Source organism: Choristoneura fumiferana, chromosome 30, assembly GCF_025370935.1.
Source record: "Choristoneura fumiferana chromosome 30, NRCan_CFum_1, whole genome shotgun sequence".
Taxonomy (NCBI): Eukaryota; Metazoa; Arthropoda; class Insecta; order Lepidoptera; family Tortricidae; genus Choristoneura; species Choristoneura fumiferana.
The window spans coordinates 4,475,022-4,495,150 of record NC_133501.1 but is presented as its reverse complement, the minus strand read 5'-3'; the positions used below and the strand labels follow the sequence as shown (position 1 = coordinate 4,495,150).

At 39.5% G+C, this 20,129-nt stretch overlaps 1 protein-coding gene across 2 annotated transcripts in view; it reads left to right on the top strand.

Annotated features, from left to right (window-relative positions):
• The first annotated feature begins 12,919 nt into the window (after positions 1-12,919).
• The window catches only part of LOC141444530 (uncharacterized), a 48,130-nt gene continuing 40,920 nt past the window's right edge, over positions 12,920-20,129 (top strand). For both annotated transcript variants that reach the window (XM_074110081.1, XM_074110080.1), the window contains exon 1: positions 12,920-13,101. In XM_074110081.1, the coding sequence (XP_073966182.1) occupies positions 13,096-13,101 (6 nt within the window). In that variant the 5' untranslated portion in view covers positions 12,920-13,095. The remainder of the gene's footprint in view (positions 13,102-20,129) is intronic.

Below are 20,129 nucleotides of genomic sequence, written 5' to 3'. Positions count from 1 at the left end.
ATCTTCAGAGCAACACAACCGAAAAATCATGCTACCAGATGTTAGACTACAAAACCACATAAACGTTTTAATTTGGTCGCGTAACTCCCTAATTACCCACCTATATTTTTCCCAAACTAAACTACCAGAAAATAATTATAAATTTCAATCGTCATATACCTAAAACTACTTATTTTTTAAATTAAGTAAATACATTTATTCAGTAAATAGTCACATGAAATTAATAGTTAAAAGACGAAAAAGAAAGTTACCTAAGAAACCTTAACTAAATATCTATATGTTACTCTCTTGAATTATTATTTACTGTGAAGGCGTATTTTATTAATCCTAACTGTTATTGCTGAAATTAGACCCAAGCCGTAGCAAAGGAGATGATACTAAATTTTAATTAATTATATTTCCATGCATTCTAAAACATCGAGACGAAACCCCTTGCCGCAATAATGTAACACTTCATAAGAATGCGAGTCTAATAAAGAATGATTGATTTAAACAGATGTTTGGCAAATTTGATCTTTGTGGATGCTCATTCCTATATGTTGAAACCGTTTCATTTCCCAACTCTTAATTTTCTCCGAAACAAAAAAATCTCAGTGTATTTTCTTAAGCCTTTGTAGAATAAAGTAGGTTAGGTTAGGTTTGTTTTATGAAAGTCCCGAAAAAATATAGTTTCAGAGAAAACCCTGAGTTAGCAAATGAAACAGTATGGCAAATCATAACATTTGGGAAACGTAATTGGGGAAAGGCAGAGAACTAGTCTATTTTACAGGCTTTTATTAAATTGCAATGTATGTTCATCTGTTATGTAAGTTTTTTTATTCGACTGGATGGCAAACGAACAAGTGGGTCTCCTGATGGTAAGAGATCACCACCGCCCATAAACATCTGCAACAGCAGGGGTATTGCCGACGCGTTGCCAACCTAGAGGTCTAAGATGGGATACCTCACGTGCCAGTAATTTCACCGGCTGTCTTACTCTCCACGCCGAAACACAAACAGTGCAAGCACTGCTGCTTCACGGCAGGATTAGCGAACAAGATGGTGGTAGCAATCTGGGCGGACCTTGCACAAGGTCCTACCACCTGCAAAAGGCGGGTAAAATCATGCAAGTTGAATTTGACCCACTTTCAGTTGTCGGATTGACTTGAAATTTGTCACACTTATGTACATCTGATGAAAATACAATATGACATCCTGGTGAACTAAAATAATTTCTTTGCTCACGCGACCTTAATTTCATTGATATGGACCTCCGCAAAGTAGCGCTTTCCGCTAAAAAGCCGTGGTGGCCTAGTGGTTTGACCTATCGCCTCTCAAGCAGAGGGTCGTGGGTTCAAACCCCGGCTCGCACCTCTGAGTTTTTCGAAATTCATGTGCGGAATTACATTTGAAATTTACCACGAGCTTTGCGGTGAAGGAAAACATCGTGAGGAAACCTGCACAAATCTGCGAAGCAATTCAATGGTGTGTGTGAAGTTCCCAATCCGCACTGGGCCCGCGTGGGTACTATGGCCCAAGCCCTCTTGTTCTGAGAGGAGGCCTGTGCCCAGCAGTAGGACGTATATAGGCTGGGATGATGATGATGATGAAAGTAACGCTTGATTCAATAAATGACATCCTGGTCGTCTAACTAGGATCGTCTCCGCAGGACGGAGCTCCTCAACGGCTAATGGGATCGACTTGAAATTTGTGAAATGTAGTTTAGATGACAATGCATACAGTCTACAGAAAGGTACAGTCTCCAAAAAGCTTAATTTTTTTTTTAACAAAAAGCTTATTTGAACTACGCTCAACTCTAGCGACTCCTAGCGCCATCTAGTGAGCTAGTCCCACTAGTAATATTATAAATGCGAAATTTGGTTGCCACACCTTAACCTTTATTACCACAACTTAAAATTACATAAAATTGCACATGGGTTAAAAAAATAAAAAAATGTGGGAGAAAAATAAAAAGTTGGGACAATGGGTCCCCAGTCTCAGCATATGCTGGGGTTGATTGCCCGGCGCTGGTTTTCAGACTGGTCCCTGTGAGGAAGACGGCCGGTCGCAGCGCCCACCACCACGTCTAGACCGTCTGAGCCGATTTAGATGAGATTCAGTATAGGTACAGATAGTTTGAGTCCCGTGGATACACAGGATAGTTTTTATCCTGGAAAATTATACATAGTTCCTGCGGCGAATAAACGAATTCCACGCAGACGACGTCGCAGGCAACAGCTAGTAGTAGTGTAGTCTATTTTTGAACTGAGCTCAATACGGTATTTGACTAATTTTATATATGTTTTATAAATTAAAACTTCACAATGCCTGTTATCGCATAGAAAAACAATTTTTAAGCTACCTTTACAAATTACAAAGTTATAAAGGTTTGAAATTCAAGATAAGACAGAGAAAGAGCTACTTACTGTGACTCACACCCAAGTAGAGCCATACTTGCTGCATAGAGAAAAGCGTTTATGAAAGAGACAGGTATATAGATTTTTCAAAAAATTAGAGTTTTCTCTTCGCTAAAAACTGTCTATACCTATATTTTCATAAAAATCACATCACAAATTCAGGAGTTGTCAAATACTGTTTCAATTTCAATCATCAATTTCGTCAATTGCTTGGTAGGTTAACTAAAGATTAAGATAACGAAGCTAAAAACATGGTCAACCAAGCGTGCTAAACTTATATTCGGTCGCTCTCCGCTCCGCTCATCGCTCCGCTCGCCGCTGAGTCGCAGCCTATAATTAAGGGTGGCGGCGGGGTAGCCACCCGCGCGTGCAACAGGTCCTGTGGGAACTATGGAGTCGCTCATATTTAAAACTAGTTTTAAAATGTAATCACTAACTTCATCCCAGCATATACGTCCTACAGCGCGGGCTCTTCCTCAGAATGAGAGGGCTTGGGCCGTAGTTCCCACGCGGAGTGCGGATTGGGAACTAAGCTGGTTTGTGTAGGTTTCGTCACGACGTTTTCCTTCACTGTAAAGCTCGTGGTTAATTTTATTTGTATAAATCAGTCCATTTGTTCGAGAGATGCGATAGCACAGACAGATGGACAGACATTGGCGTTATATTTAGATGACAATGGAAGGACAAATAACAAAGAAAAAAACAGCAAAATAACTTTTCATCATCATCATCATCATCATCATCACCATCATATCAGGCTGATATGATGGTGATGCTGATTATCAGCCGTAGGACGTCCACGGTCGAAAGCGGCCTGCATCCACCGTGAACCCGCGGTTTTGCCCAGGTTATCCGCCCATCTCGTTGGTGGACGTCCTACGCTGCGCTTGCCGCGCGGTCTCTATTCGAGAAATTTTCAGTCCCAACGGCCATCTGTTCTCCGTGCTGTATGACCTGCCCATGGCACTTCAACAAGCAATTCGCTCGAAGAACTTATATACACAGTGTGTTACCGGCTGCCAGGCATTTTTAAGGGAGGTTCAAGTAACGTATTTCTGTAACTTAACCATGTCATTAATTTAATTAATAAACTAAAATTCAGACTGTGTTAACTTTCTAACAAAATTATAATTGCCATCAATGTACAGCAATAGTAGATTGATAACCAAGGGTGGAAAGTGACCCATTTCACCTGAGGTATTTCTGGCGCTCGAACGAAGTGAGAAAAACAATCGAGTTGGTTACGACCAAGGAGTTTATATACCTATTACCTACAAAACTGGAGGTTGAACGCCGAACGAAGACGTTTGACTTTTATTACTCATTTATATATTCCATCTCTTTCTTTCAGATTTCACGAATGACATCATCTCTTTCTTAACCTAACTAAAGAAGAGATGGAATATGTTCGGCGTTCAACCTCCAGTGTTGTAAGTATATAAGCTCCTTGGTCACGAAGTGCATCTAGATGGCCATCCCGAAATGTGAAAAAAAAATAATCGTAAAATTAAAAAAAAAATACTGTCCACCCTAGAGATGAAAACGCATTTTTCCACCCGGCTATCTACCCATGAAAATTAAACTTTCCGAACGGGAGAGATGAAAAGTAAATTGACAAGTAACAATCAAAGTCTTTCGGGTGTCATTTACACTTACATGTCAATTTACTATGCTGTACATTGCTGGCAATTAAATTTTGTTAGAAAGTTAAAAAAGTCTGAATTTTAGTTTATTAATTAGATTATGTAATGGTTAAGTTACAGAAATACGTTACTTTAACCTCCCTTAAGAAAAGCCTGCCAGCCGGTAACACACTGTGTTACTCGTATTTTTAATTTAATTAGAGCCCTCTCCACACCACCGCTGTGCGGCCGTCTTCGCTCCACTGATCCTATATAAACCTTAAATTAACCTTATAACCTAAACATAGCCCAATCCACGATGGATCAATATGTTATGTTTTGAATATTATCATACGGGTGATCTGATGCTGACCAGAACCTAACCAACAAAAAGTTGGAAAACTTCCGACTTTGTTACTTCAAAGTTCAATATCTCAAAAACGGTTGAACCGATTTTGATGAAACATGTCTAAGAACCATCGCTAGAAAGTCTGAGTAAAAAAAACCGTATTCAAATCGCTCCACCCGTTTAAGAGCTACGGTGCCACAGACAAACACACAGACACACATAACGGTGAAACTTATTACCACCCTTTCCTTCGTCGGGGGTTAATATAAAGCCACTCTTTTTTAACCCACGACGCAAAGGTGGGGTCAGGGGTGTTATAAGTTTGACCATTGTGTCTGTCTGTGGAACGTAGCACTTAAACGGGTGGACCGATTTGAATGCGGTTTTATTTGAAATCAGAGTTTCTAGCGATGATTCTTAGAGAAATCATCAAAATCGGTTCAGCCGTTTTTGAGATAATGAACTTTGAAGTGACAAAGTCGGGGGCTTTCCAAGTTTTTGTTGGTCAGGTTAGGTTATTTTGCGTCAACGGTTAAGAATTAAATTTTCAAAATAACTCTTGCCACGTTTAAAAGTCACCGAGAACAACTAACGAACTACTTAACCGACTCTAAAAATATCTCCTTTATTAATTCACGAACCATTCAATCCACATCTCCATAATTAAAAGTTCACATAAATTATCAACTAAATGCGGCCGTTGGCCGTTCGCATAATTTTGACATAATCTCAACTTTCTTTTATACGTTTCCGATGGCGTCGAAAGTAAAACCAGATGTGGGAGAAATCTGAGGTCGCGGTCAAGCGCGAGCGTCCTCGGTCACGCTAAAGTCCAACCTGTATAGTCGGCTGGGCAATCCGTGTTAGCTTAATTAAATTCAAATATACTCAGACCTTTCGAGCTGAGTGTCCTTTGAATCGGATATACTTACATGGTCCTTCAAACTGGATAAATTTGGTCCTTCCAACCGGACATATTTGTTCTTACGAACCAGATGATCTTAGCTTAGTACTAAGTATACCCAATCGTTTGTTTGTTACATTCGATACAAAAGGATCGGGTTGTTGTCTGGCCACTACTTGGTTTTTTGAATTAAATACACTTGATCCTTCAAACCGGACATATTTGGTCCTTCGCACCGGATAATCTTAATACATTTAGCGACGGCTAGCTTGTTTGTCGTAGAGATTGACCGATGAAGCGAGTTATGTCGCGCGTGATAGTTTGTGGTGAAACATACTTGGTTCTTGGAACCGGAAATATTTGGTCCTTCGAACCGGATAATATTAAGCTGTAGAGTTTTAGCTTGTTTGTCGCGGAGATTGACCGATGGAGCGGGTTATTGTTTGGCCGGTTGGGCGAAAGTGCGTGACACCGTGGGCGCGGCGCTTTCTCCCGTGCGAGCAGTACGGCGGCCATGTTGGGGGATGCTGTGGGACTGTCCGGGTTTTAGCCGACTGCGACTGGTTTTAGCTTTTTAGTTTGTATGTATACTTAGACTAATATTAAGAAGATAAATTAATATGTGTGCTTGTTAGTTTGTTTATAAATCGAAAAAGACAGCCATTCACATTTTTTTTTATTCTTTTAATCATAAAAAGCTACGTTATCAGTGAGTAATATAGGTAACAATCAGTCTTAAAAATAGAGTTGAATTGAATCACACCACACACACACACACACACCACCACACCACACAGTTTTTGGCATCACACTACAGCACAATGTCTCTAATTTTTCTCTCTTCTCCTATTTATGTTTTTACTGTGTTTTTGTTGTCAATAAATGTTGTGAGTGAGTTTGAATACATTTATTTGGTGTAAAATGTAAGCACATATTTTTTTTATCTGAAATAAAATATTTGAAATATTTAATGCAAGAACCAAATAAGTACATACTTACACAAGGTGTTAATTAAATAACTGAAAAGCTCAGATAAACGCACCCACACACGGCCTTTTTGATTTTAATTTAAATTATTGTATTTATTTTCAAAAATCTCAATTATATAAAAAAATCCAAACTAATATTATAAATGCTAGTGTGTGTGTTTGTCCGTCTTTCACGTCGTAACGGAGCGACGGATAAACGTGATTTTTGGCATAGAGATAGTACCTATATGGGCCAGAGGGTGACATAGGCTACTTTTTAACACGGAAAAATGCACAGTTGCCGAGGGAACAGCGCGTGATAACCGAATTCTACGCGGGCGAAGCCGTGGGCAAAAGCTAGGATTCAAAAATTTTGCTAAGTTAGATTCTACTTAAAATCTGTCGCTACACTTTGTTAATTATACTCTTATTTGCGCTTCGTCGTTTTTAGAACACAAAATTGATTGAAAATCGACCAACATTAAATTATCAAAATTAACTAGTGGAATTTGGTCCTTCGAACCGGATGTACTTGGTCCTTCGAACCAGATGACTTGGTCCTTCAAACTGGATATATTTGGTCGTTCGATTTATAAGTGTCTTCTCGCGCCCCATGGACACCTTAGCGTTGCGTAAGCGCTTCGAACCGCACCGCATGTCGTAACACATTCCGACAGGTGACGCGGCCTTCGGCTATTCCGATGATTGGAAATGATTCCAAAATTATCCTTGGAAAATTCATTCCTTAATATTTGAGGACTAGTGTTTACGCCGGCTTCGCACGCCTAAATCATTAAATACACCAGTTGAATTGGGAATATTAAGAAAGCTCTGCGAAGGGAGCGACAGTATAAACCGTAAACAAACCGCCATGACAAAGCTCTGCGCAGGGGGCGACACTAGCACAAACCGTAAACAAACCGCACTGACGTCAGTTTTTTTTTAATGACGATTTTTTGTAATAACTTCAAAATACATCGATAGCATCCCGCCCGGGGCTCAGTCGCCTCTTTAATTTTTAGTTCTTAATTTTTCTGTTTTGTTTTCCATTTTTTTTTGTTTTTCATTTGTTTCCATTTTTTGTGCTAATCTGTTAATGTCTTCACATTATCTGTGGAAACCTTTAATTGGATTTATTGCATGTTTTGTAATTAATTTAAGCTATGGGTTTTTGGAATAAAATAAAATAAAATAAATAAATAATAAAATAGTAGCAATAGAGCTATATTTCCAAAAAATAATTGTAACAATATGATATTATATTATGAATGGCTACGGACATTTAAAAAACATTCAGAAAACTGTTTACGGTTTGTGCTAATGCTGCATTCTGACGGCAGAACATTGCACTAATATTCCCTATTACCAAATATTACATCATGGTTTGTTTGTTTGTTTATACTCATTGTACAAAAAGGAAAAACAAAAAGGTTATAAAAAAAGTCATGGGCTTTGTTGTTGGTGTTGCGTTCAACATGAGACCACCCGCTCCGCGCAAGCGTCAGCCCTAAATCGCTATCGAAACGTAACACTGAATTCTAAAAATGTCGCTGCTCCAAAGTATAGTCGACCAAGTAAATTGGTTCACCATTTTTTACGACAGTTCCTACATCAGAAAGGCAATAAGGCCGAATGTCACGTTGACTTCTAAATGAAAATAACCTTTGATGTTTTAAACCATACAGCTGACAGTGAACTTTAAAGTATTAGAGGAATTTCTTTAGACAAGTTTCGAGATGCAAGTTGAATGCACTTTAATTGCTGCATTTGTTATGGGGATTTATTTCGTAACGTCCCAACCGGTAGTGGAATGGTAATTCGATGCTTTATCAAGATTTAATGGGTCCGGAGCTTGCGCAAGCGCATTTCAAAAGTGTATGCTGTTCCACGAATGCGACCGTAATTTTTCACAAAAGTTTTCATTGCGTGACCGATGTTAAATTGAAAGAAAGAAAGAAAATACATTTGTTTTTATTTAACGTAATATAAACATTACGATTGACATAACAATGGAAAAACAAGGCATAAGGCCTCTTGTACACACAGGGTTTATCGCCGTGAAAATCTACGGTTAATTCGCCGCGTGTAGGCACGGTCGTCAGTGTTGTATGGATCACTATGAAAGCTTGTAGACGTGCACCGGCGCACACGGCCGCGGCGCCGTGCCGTGGCGCCACACGCGGCGAATTAACCGTAGATTTTCACGGCGATAAACCGTGTGTGTACAAGAGGCCTAACAGGTGCCTTGTTTGTATATAATAGGGCCCCATTGCACTGCAGCACAATGTTACGGCAAGCCGTGGCGCTGATTTTCAGTGAGGACCTTTATCTAAAAACTAACTAATTAAACTGGGTAAATTGGGTAGATACCTGGATAACGAAAATAGTAGATTGTTCAACAAGGGACTAAAACAAGCCATAATGACACGAGATGTTTAGCCACCCGAGCAGAGCAAAAGTTCGAATGGCATTATGGTTGTCATAGTCTCATACAGCATTATTAGGACTGCGGGTGCGTTGCCGGCCTATGGGGGCGGGGGGTTAAAGGAGGTAGGGGGGGAATTGACGAAATAAGAAATACGCAATCAATAATATCGATGTTCAAAGTCAATGACGTGAAAAATCTTTACTGCCGCGTTCAGTCGAAAACTACTGGTTTTATTTTTTGCATGCTATTTAAGGCTGAATAAGGAGGACTTATATTTTGCGACCACATCTGTAGTAAAGTAGCCCTTTTCTAACACAGTAAACTGTTTAATTTCATTTCATTAATACTAAGTAACCTCCTAAGATATTAAATTAGAATTCGATGATCTGTACGTTTCTGTGTAAGCACCAATCTAAGGAGCAGACCAGGAGCAAAAAATTAAAACCCAGGTTCCGCTACTCAAATAGAACTACTTTAGTTCTGCAACTTTCAAAAATTAAGTAATTTTATCATTATGTTTATTCCAAACAAATTACCTAAATGGTATTTTCAATGTACGGCATCCAATAGCCTAAATGACATCGCCTGTCACGTAACAAAATGACTGATTTCGCAATACATTGCTTGTCCAATTAAACTTTAAACTATAATAAAAATCATAATACAAGTTATTTTCAAAAGTTGTACAACTAAATTAGCTCAAGATGAAGAGTGGAAGCTGTGGTTTAATTTTTTGCTCCTGTTACCTTATTATATGTGGGTACTACGAATATTTTTACGTAGGTATTTGTATTATTGCACTTATTTGGTGTTAATGAGGGCTATCGTTTTTTGTCTCACTAGATGGCGCACTGTTGCGTGAGGTTTTCAAAGAGCATATAACCACTACGTTTTAGTCTGTTATTACGGGCGTAAAAACAAAGTTTAGATTAAAATCATATTTAATACACCTTAAAACCGTACCATAAAAATATCGAGTATGCCACAGTGTTGCATAGTCCCCGTTTTGTTCGGAAAAAATGGAGGACAAAGGTTTCCGAAAGACAAAACTGTCTCAAAACACAGACATTCATTGCCCCGGACCGCATATTTGCCATAATTAATTTCAGATATTGCAAAATATTCACAAAATTATTCTAATTATAAATAAACCCGCGTAGCTCACCCAAAAACTATGAGATTTGACATTTTGGAGACCTCACCTCACGCTACACTAGCGCCTCTAGTGGCGAATTCATACGCGATAGCCCTCATTGCATGACCTGCTGTATTCTATTCCTTGCCGCTTTCTGTTGTACAGGTTGCTTGGAATTGAAGAGATCTCTTAGCAGCGATAGGGCTGCTATTGGATTGCGTATTGTGAGTTTTTCTCTATACGATGGTTTTGTCCGTTGCGATACGGAACCCTGAAATATCGCATAAAACAATACGTTTCCGTCAAGTTGGCAGAATGCGGATATCTGCTTTCTTTTTAAAAATATTCGGCACGATGACGCAATTGTCTCTGAACAATATGGCGGCGCGCGCCAAAATATTGGCGCAACTTTATGACTAATAGTGTTAAATAATAATAAATAACCTAATTTCGCTTCCTTTTCGCAAAATTGATGTTACGGACATCCTTTTTGGAAACAAAGAAAAACAAAGTTTTAATGCAAAAAAAAAGTCAAAATCAAAACGATTATTCTGCAAAGGGCTCTTTACATGTCACTTTTTGACTGACTTCGAAAAAAAGGTGGAAGTTATCAATTCGACCGTATTTTTTTATGTTTGTTACCTCAGAACTCCGTCATTTTGAACCAATTTAAATAAAAAATGTTTTTCGTTTATTTATTTATTTATTTATTTATAGGAATGCCTTCAATTAAGTCCCATAAGCACCGAAACAGGATCTGATGATTGGATCTTAAGGAAATCGAGGGAACTCTTCAAATGTTGTAGGGATTCCTATGATGGAAAGATTCAGGGTTGAATTTTTTTTTGTTGATTGTACTGGGGAATTTATTTATATACAAACAAATAGTATATACAATAATTAACTCTAATCCTAAAAATCTATATTTTCAAATATCACCCAAGTCGTTGCTATTGGGCAGGGTGCCCATAAGGCTGGCTGCATTTCCTCGTTGTATGGCAATGCCAATACGTTGACCGAGGAAAGAGCCAGCCCTAAGGTCGCCAGTGGAACGGGCAAGCTTCTTTTTTTAAATTGTAATAGTTTTTTTGCTTCGGGACCCCACGGACCAAGCGTTTCAACAGCAAAGGCCGCAAATATGAAATTGTTTGCCAGATTCTCATATTTATGGCGTTTTGCTGTTTCGGCCGTTGCAGCCGCCGCACCAGCCTCCAATGATGTCTTAGCAAGATGAGACGGCGCCAATGTGTCCACACATGTGGCGTCCCAAATAAGCAGCCGTCCCATTTGCCGAGGAACAAGCGTCATTCCGTCAGGTCTCTTGCCATCATCACGAGCTAAACCAACCGGCTCCAAAGTAGACGGAACGTTGATGCTGGCAATTTTAATTACTTTAACACAGTTGCTAAGCATTTTATGCTCGTCGTAATACATATGGTGAAATGGAACGGGTGGTGAAGCAGCAGGACTCCTCAATAATAAACGTCTCTGCATCAGAAAAAGCAATCTGCTGAGTGGGGTCCACTTTATACTATTCGATGTTATTATTATTATTTGTTTCTCTCCATCTAATGTATTTTTATTTGTATCGAATATGTGTAAATAAATGTTTCTCTCTCTCTCTCTCTCTCAATCTTTCGCAAAAGGTGTCGAGCAGTTGACATTAAACTATTGTACTTATCTAGATTATTTACACTAAAAAGCGTGAATAAAATATATTTTGTAACAAAAAATTGAACCGACTACAAAAAACCACGAAAATAATTTTCTAAGAGTCTGAAGTCGGTGCCTCAGCACGAGACAGCGGGAGTGATTGTGGGCTTCCCGAATTTAAGTCATAAAATTAATATTTAGTAACGACCGCGATAGTCTAAAATATGATATAAGTATGTAGGTGAGAGGAGGCCTGTGCCCAGCAGTGGGACGTATATAGGCTGGGATGATGATGATGATGTAGGTGAGGTAGACGACTATAGGTCCACTCCTGCTGGCTCGTGCTGAGGCACCGACTTCAGACTGGTAGAAAATTATTTTCATTGCTTTCGGAAAGACCATCATTGCCAAAAAAATGCGCCTTGGGCTGGGTTGTAAAATAAAATTGAAAAGTATGGGCTCCTAAAAAAATGTACCTAATTAGTTCTTCTGTTAAATTACCAGAATATGCATGCTCTTCTCCCGGCTTTCCAGCAAACAGCAGAAGCAAGACTCTGTGGGTAGATAAACTTTCCAACTCTCTCCTCCCCGCAGTAAGCTCCTGGGAGTGTGGCGTGCAGCTGGGTTTTTTAACCGGTAGTCCGGCACTGCAGGGCTACTTACTACGAAACTCGAAACTCGAAGTTCGTGTCGTGCGGTCCCTCTGACACTTATACTATTTAATATGAGAGCGAGAGGGACCGCACGACACGAACCTCACTTCCCAATAGTTCATAATTAATTTTACCCGATTCCACGCCCCCCTCTGCTATAAAGCACCTCATAAAAAAAACATAAACTAGTAAACAAAAACAAGGACCTAGTTGTCTTTGGCCTTTAAGGCGACTCAACCTAAAAAAAAAAACCTATACTAGAAACAAAATTTTGCGATAGGATTTTACACTATAAAATACTTTACTTCAAACCGATAATCATAGCCTCATTTTACTCAGGTCGGTTAAAACCATAACTTGTTCACAAACTTTCAAAGAGGTTATGCAAATTGTCAAAATTCTTTCATACATCCGCCACACCCGACTCAAACAAATAAAAGAGAAATGTACACTATAAAATATCCTGTTTCTATACAACAATAATAAACTAAAACAGTATTTATGTTTGTTAATTAAAGTTCATTATCGCTTAATGGCCTAAGAAGATGGCTACGCTTTAAAACTAACATCTTTTAAACACAATTTAAACTCAACTTCATTGCTCACTGTTTAAGTTGAGGTTGCTGTGTCAAGCGCGAAGTAGTGATGAAAACAAACTTTTGTTCGAAATTAGTGTAAAAACAACTTTAAACTATACTTGTGCTAAGTTGAAATGCGCTTAGGGCTCTCTCACAAGAGATTGCTACAGGTTTTCAATGCAACACGGCTGTATGGGAAGCCACCGCTTTCTTCCAAAGACATCTCAATGTTCTCAGTCTGGTTTCTAGGCGGGCGAAGCGCGGCTGTATAGCCAGGATCTGTGCCAAAAAACAATTAAAAAAAATAAAAGCGCGCCAAAGTGAGTGACGTTTGTGAGTGTTTTTTTTTATTTGAAAAAGGACTGAAGAGGTGTTTATTTTGTGCCTGAATTTTGGATTTTTTGGCGGGATGACGGTGAGCTTTTTTATTACTTTTTTTTACAAAATAATTACAAATTTTTAGGACTATTAATTAAAAAAAACTTAATTTTTTAAAGTAAACTGTAAGTTTCCGAGTTTTTTTTGTAGAAATCGATCAAACAGGTATTACTTTAGGGTTAGTGTGTCACATGCGGGTAATTAAAAAGGAGCGCACGTCTCAAGTCGATGAATAATGGTAAGATAAACAGTGTTCACCGCTTCAATTAGTCAAATGACAGGAGTTTACATATCCACATCCTGATAATTAATCGAATGAGTGCGACGCTTTCAGTTCGAGCAAAAAGCGTTCGTCCGGCTTTTCTCTTCTACAGGTCGCATTTCACAACCGATTCTCGTAAAATTCTTTAAACAAGTTAGATAATTACATGGATTTTTCTCGACACTTTTTTTTTTTCAAAATGGTGGAACGAGGGTTGAAAACTTTTTTTGAAAGTTTTTTTTTATAGTTACCATTAAAAAAACTCGCGCGGTCTAGTTTACTACACTCGAGAGCTACTGACATAATTATCACAACTACGGAACCCTAAAAAGCGATAGAGAGAGAAGTCCATCGCTGGTCAGATTCATTATCATGTCTATATCCGACTCACTGTTGGGCACCGGCCTCCTCTCAGAATGAGCGTGCTTACGCTATATAGTTCCCACGCAAGCTCATGCGGATAGCAAACTTCACCAACCATAAAATTGCTCCAGAAGTCCATCACCGTAATACACTCGATCGTAATTCCCACCCCCCTCTAAAACCCACGACCCCTAGATTCAAACTCAGGTCCACTAATCGTTTGACAATAAAATTCTGTCATCAATACTTGTCGCACAAACTTCACTGCCTTGCACTGGTCGCAGAGCGGCAGGAACGACAAAGTTCCACAAAATACAATTAATCCGTCGGCTATATTCCGACACGTTCCTATTACGGTCGTGTCATGATACGGTGTAATGTGTAGTCCTTTACAGCTGTTGTAAAAGTTCAAATTTCAATTCTAATTTGTAACAGTGTCTTAAGGGCGGTAAACAAGGAATTACGAACGAGAGTCTATTAGAATGAGTCGATGTTCGTAATTCTAGTACCGCCCGTGCGACATACAATGTTTTTCATCACATTTGCGAGTAGAATTGTATATGTGTAAAAGAAAAACTAATATTTTTTCAAAAATTGCCTATACCGCTGACTGCGCTCTTGGCAGCGCCAGCCTACGCGCCGCCCTCCCCTAGCCTGACCATGCGCCCGACGTGCGCGCGCCGCGCTCCTGCACGCCATGCAGTATCACACTCATTTACCGACCACGGGTTTCATGACAAGCACATTAAGGTCGAGGGTTTCATTTGGGGGGTTGCAACCAAGGTAGCCTGCATGTTTCGACACTGTTTACGAGCAAGTGTGATGAAAATAATATTTTTAACATGAAACTATCGTGAGACTCACTCATATTAAAGCGCACGTGGACGGCTTCGCAGCCCCAACACCATCCTGGAGGCATTGGCCGATGGGACAGCCCTATGTTGAGCCGGTGGGGGCGCGTGCATGCGCACCTCTAGTTTTTTTTAGTTTAGTTTTAGTGTTCAGTTTCTACTGTTACACTGTTTTCTTTATTTTATTGTATTTTAATTTTGTAATTTGTATGGACCTGGTCTGATTTTTTTATTATTATTATTAAATGATATTGTAACGGATAACTCACGTCTTAAATCATTTCGGGCTAATCCGTTAATATGTAAAATATTAATTAATTTGTAAATATCACGAAAAGCAGAATTTTAGCCGCGCTTGCCCCAGTAATTATGACTTTCACATACATAAATTATAATTAATTAGGTTTAATATGAACGCAGGTGTGTCAACAATGTTATTTTAGTTATTTAGGTGCCATGTGGGTGCCTCAAGGCGAGTAAAGTGAACGCACCTGTAATTGAATAGTACGGATTGGGAACTTTACACTCACCATTAAATCTAATGAAAAAATCGGATAACTCACGTTTTAAATCGAGTTTAGCTCGAAATGTTGACCGGTGGCGCGCAGTGCGCGTGTTGCAGCATACACCGTGTCGCGTTGCTCCTAAGAGGCAGGGCTACGAATTAGCCCGAAACATGTCATGTTAAACTCGATTTAAGACGTGAGTAATCCGGTTTTTCCTTTAAAATTTAATAACAATGAGTCTCACCAAATACGCGGGGGGCCGGGTGGGCCGTGCCCACCGCAGTATGGTCTAGTGCCCACCCCAGGATGTTGGGCTACCGATTCGAAATTCTATTGTATGACATCTTCACAGAAAAATCTAGGCCAGGCCCCCCTGAAAAATAACCCTAGCCAGGGGTATGTATTATAAGACCGATAACGAAAGACCGAATTTCACAAGACCTATGGACGGAAGGCCGAATATTAAAACGTCGAATGGTATATGACCGAAAGTTTGAAATCCCGAAAGTACATTTGACCGGCAGCCTAAAACCCGAAGACTACAATCCGAAGATCAAAATACCTACACTCGAAGGTCGAAAACTCATAATGCCGAACAGTCATAATCACTACCGACAATCAATATATCGAAAATCAAAATACCGAAACTGCGGTTATACCAAAGACGAAACAAATATAGCAGGAAAAGATTTGTGCGAGGGAGCGAAGCGAGCGAGCAAGACGGTTCGCAGCAGAAGCGACTCGGATAGGTTAGGTTCAGAAGGCTAAGGCGGGAACGAAGCGGAGCGGAGCGGAGCGTAGTTCCCGTCTTAGCCTTCGATGTTAGGTTTTTTTTTTATAGCAGGCAAGATACTTAACTGCCACTAAGAAAGTAGGTTGGATAAGATTCAACAGCAAAGATCATTTGTGAAGCAATATTATCCGGGCTGCTTTAAAAAAAAACCTAATATCGAAGGCTAAGGCGGGAGCTACGCTCCGCTTCGCTCCCGCCTTAGCCTTCTGAACCTAACCTATCCAAGTCGCTTTTGCCTCGAACCGTCATGCTCGCTCGCTTCGCTCGCTCGCACATAACAAACTTTTTTTTACTTTCGGTATTTTGTACTTTCGGTATTCTGAATTTCGATTTGTTAAGTGTCGATATTTCGACTGTAGGTAATATGATTTTTCGGTATTATAATACATACCCCATTTTCGGGTTTTGTACTTTCGGTCATTTAAAAATAGATATTTCGACCTTCGGTGTATCGGTTGTCGGTATTTTGTACATTCGGTATTCTGAATTTCGATGTGTTATGCGTCGACATTTCAACTGTAGGTATTATGATTTGTCGGTCTTATAATACATACCCTAGCCAGCCTACGCCAATCAGTCTCACGGTAGTTTCATGACCTACTTCGATGATTTGGGCAGGTACAAATACATGAATTCAGGGGTGCGAGGCCGGACTTGAACCCACGATCCTCTGCTTGAGAGGCATGGATCAAACCACTAGGCCACCACGGCTATTACAGTTATAGTGTATAACGTATTTCCATCGAGAAAAGTCGAAATACGACGACAACCGAAGTGTCAATCAATTATTGTATTAAATGAGCAGCATTTTCATATCCATTGTTATGGAACTTTATTACTTAATGTCAAAACGACTGTACGATAAGTAAGTACTGAAACTAAGTGAGACAGCACGATAAATGAGAACATCATTGTCCATCAGCTGTACGAATATATTATTAATAAACTTTTTGATTTTTGCTTTTGGCAACATTTGAAACAGGTAGCTTTTAATCATAATGTTATTTGAATCGAAAGACTTACAGAAAATCTACGCAAACATCACAAGCAAGTAAAACGTGTCAGCCGTTTTCCTTTCTGTGTATGTGTGTCTTGCTCGCTCGTTGACCTAAAGACAGTGACGGACGCGACGAGTTTCTCGCACGGATATGATGTCACATCCCATGAAAACAACTTAAAGGTTACTCAGAGTTATTTAAAAAGGTGAAATCCGGATGTGTTTAATTCTGTGAATGACGGAGAGTTACTTGAACTTTTCTTGAATTTTGTAATGTTGCCAGTTCACAAAGCAGACTTGAAACTTTCTTATTGTAATGTTACCAGTTCATAATCAGTTGACGCCATAAAATAATAATTTCAACAGGCAACACTTAAAAGCTAAAAAGCTTATAAAGTTATGTCTATGTCTATGTCTAAAAGCTCTTAAAAATGAGTCATTGATATGTATTTTTATGATAATGATAATGAATGAAATGTGAATTATTATTACTATGATTATTATTATGATTATGAGTATTATTATTATTATTTATTAGATCCGATTATACATTTTGCATGCCAATGTATGGTGAATTGTGTTGATCTAAACTAATTTTTTGTAACATCATTTGTACCATAATTCGAGCAAATAAAACTTTGAACTTTGAACTTTTGATCTTTGATGTGGAATAAAAACATAGCCACGAAAAATAAGCAGAAGCAAAGATTACGGAGCCACTAAACAATGCCCATTGCTTAATTGCATTGGTTTATTTAACGCCAAAACCGAAACCGTAATGGTCGGTCGGAATTTCGGAAACGGAAATTTTCCTAACACAGAGCACCCACCTACCTAAGTACATAAAATGGCTCTTGTTTGTTGTCCATGTGCTATCGATAAACGTAAACAAAGAATGCACAACCGAAAATAGAAACTCCTCCCTTTTTTTGAATAGGTATCTAAAATAATGAGAAGTTTTCGTCACGTTTCTTATAGGAATGTTAAATTTTAAAGTAAACGTCACTTTTATTGTCCCCGCCAAATTGTACGTCAATGTCATTTGTAATGCCATAGCGCCACAAAGTTATACGTGCTAGTGGAAGAATCTTGAGATACAAACTAAACATGAGAAAACTGTTGCACGCAGCGCTGCCTCCAACGGCAAACGTAACTTTGTCATGATTTACTTTTTAAAGTGACGCATGTCAGGTGAAGACTGCAAGATGCCATTGTTATTTTAAATTTATGCAAATTGTAATTTTAAATATCTGTTGCGAAATTTCGCTTTTGTCATATTATAATAATAGCTGCAGGTGTTTTCCCGCAATTTCGCTAGAATAGAAATTACAGTTGGATTCGTAATACGAATACATTGTAAGATGTAGCCGACATTTAAAAGTACCTAAGTAAGGAGTAGGTACAGTCAAGTGCAATAATATGTAGGTATGTACAGGTTAAGCCGTGGTGGCCTAGTGGTTTGACCTATCGCCTCTCAAGCAGAGGGTCGTGGGTCCAAACCCCGGTTCGCACCTCTGACTTTTTCGAAATTCATGTGCAGATTTCCATTTGAAATTTACCACGAGCTTTGAGGTGAAGGAAACATCGTGTTGCAACCTGCACAAACAGGAATTAATGGTGCGTGTGAAATTCCCAATCTGCACAGGGCCCGCGTGGGAACTATGGCCCAAACCCTCTTGTTCTGAGAGGAGGCCTGTGCCCAGCAGTGGGACGTATATAGGCTGGGATGGATGTACAGGTTGTATTGAATAACGTTTTGTCATCGTATTTTGTGGCAAAAGTTTATATTTATCTTGCTCTCTTAACTAGCTTACTGAAGTTTACTGAAGCTGATTGAGATAGCATGATAAATAGGAACTTAATCGACAAAATACGATGAAATAACATTATTCAAAGGATCTGTACTGTACTTTGGGACAAGGGCGTCGCCAGAGGGAAGCAAGGAGGGGCAGCTGCCCCCCTTTTTTATTTTTGTTTTTATTTTTTTCGGGGAGGAAATGCAGTTACGCATTCCGCCCGGCCGGGGGACCGGGATGGGTATGTGGGATTCCCGGAGCAGAAGGCCCCGGCCTACCCACTAAAAACTCCACGGAATTTCCGCCTCGCCGCATAGCGGCAGGGCCACAGGAACGCTTGTGGCTTACTTCTGCGACCCTGCCAGGCAGCTGCCCACCCTAGAGATTCTAAAAAAGTTGCCAAATGTAAAGCAACAAACCAGTCTTAAGTCTTTGACTTGACTTGCTTGATCGATCATTCCTGTAAGTCGAAACCGAAACTCGAATGAATTCATCAATTGGCATCAATGGCAAATGAGCAAGTGGGTCTCCTGATGGTATGTAAGAGATCACCACCGCTCATAAACATCTGCAACACCAGGGGTATTGCAGATGCGTTGCTAGAGGCCTAAGATGGGATACCTCAAGTGCCAGTAATTTCACCGGCTGTCTTACTCTCCACGCCGAAACACAACAGTGCACTGCTGCTTCACGGCAGGATTAGCGAGCTAGATGGTGGTAGCATTCCGGGCGGACCTTGCTTTGGGACTAGGTAAATTGGTGTTCATTGAGTAAAGAATTTTAAGAATTTTGAAATAATATCCAAAATAACAAAGCTGGTGGACCACGTCTAGGTCTTAAGTACCACGTTTGGTAAAAAAATTTAAGACTCAGGAGTAAATTCAGCACAAGTTGAAATTATGATGTAAGTCCAAACTAAACCGCAGTACCGTACGTGATATAATTATTTTCCGTAATTCGTTTTTCAATCCGGATTTCGTGGTTTTGTCAGAAATTGGGTTTTATTGAATTCATGTGGTCACAGTGATCATTTGCGGTCATTGTTATATAATGTTAAGATGAGATTTCGGTAGAGTACAAGCTACATACAGATAGTGAATAATGTTTTTCCATTGTATTTTGTCGGAAAAGTTCGCATTTATCTTGCTTTCTCACCTAGTTTACTGAACCTAATTGAGATAGCAAGATAAAAAACCGGCCAAGTGCGAGTCGGACTCGGGCACCGAGGGTTCCATATAAATATTTTTCTTTTATGATGTAACTAAAAATTTACGGTGTCACAATTTTTCCTTTATCCGTGCTATAAGATGTTGCTTCGTACCAAATTTCAAGATTCTGAGTTCACGGGAAGTACCCTGTAGGTTTTGATCCCTCCGGCGTCTTACGTCAAAGTCGTAAAATGTCCAGTGTCGAAATTGCGTCCACATCGTAAGAGGTCCATGTTCTTACAGCGTCTAAGTCGTGCCACGTCCAAGTCTCGGGTGGTCCAAATCGCGA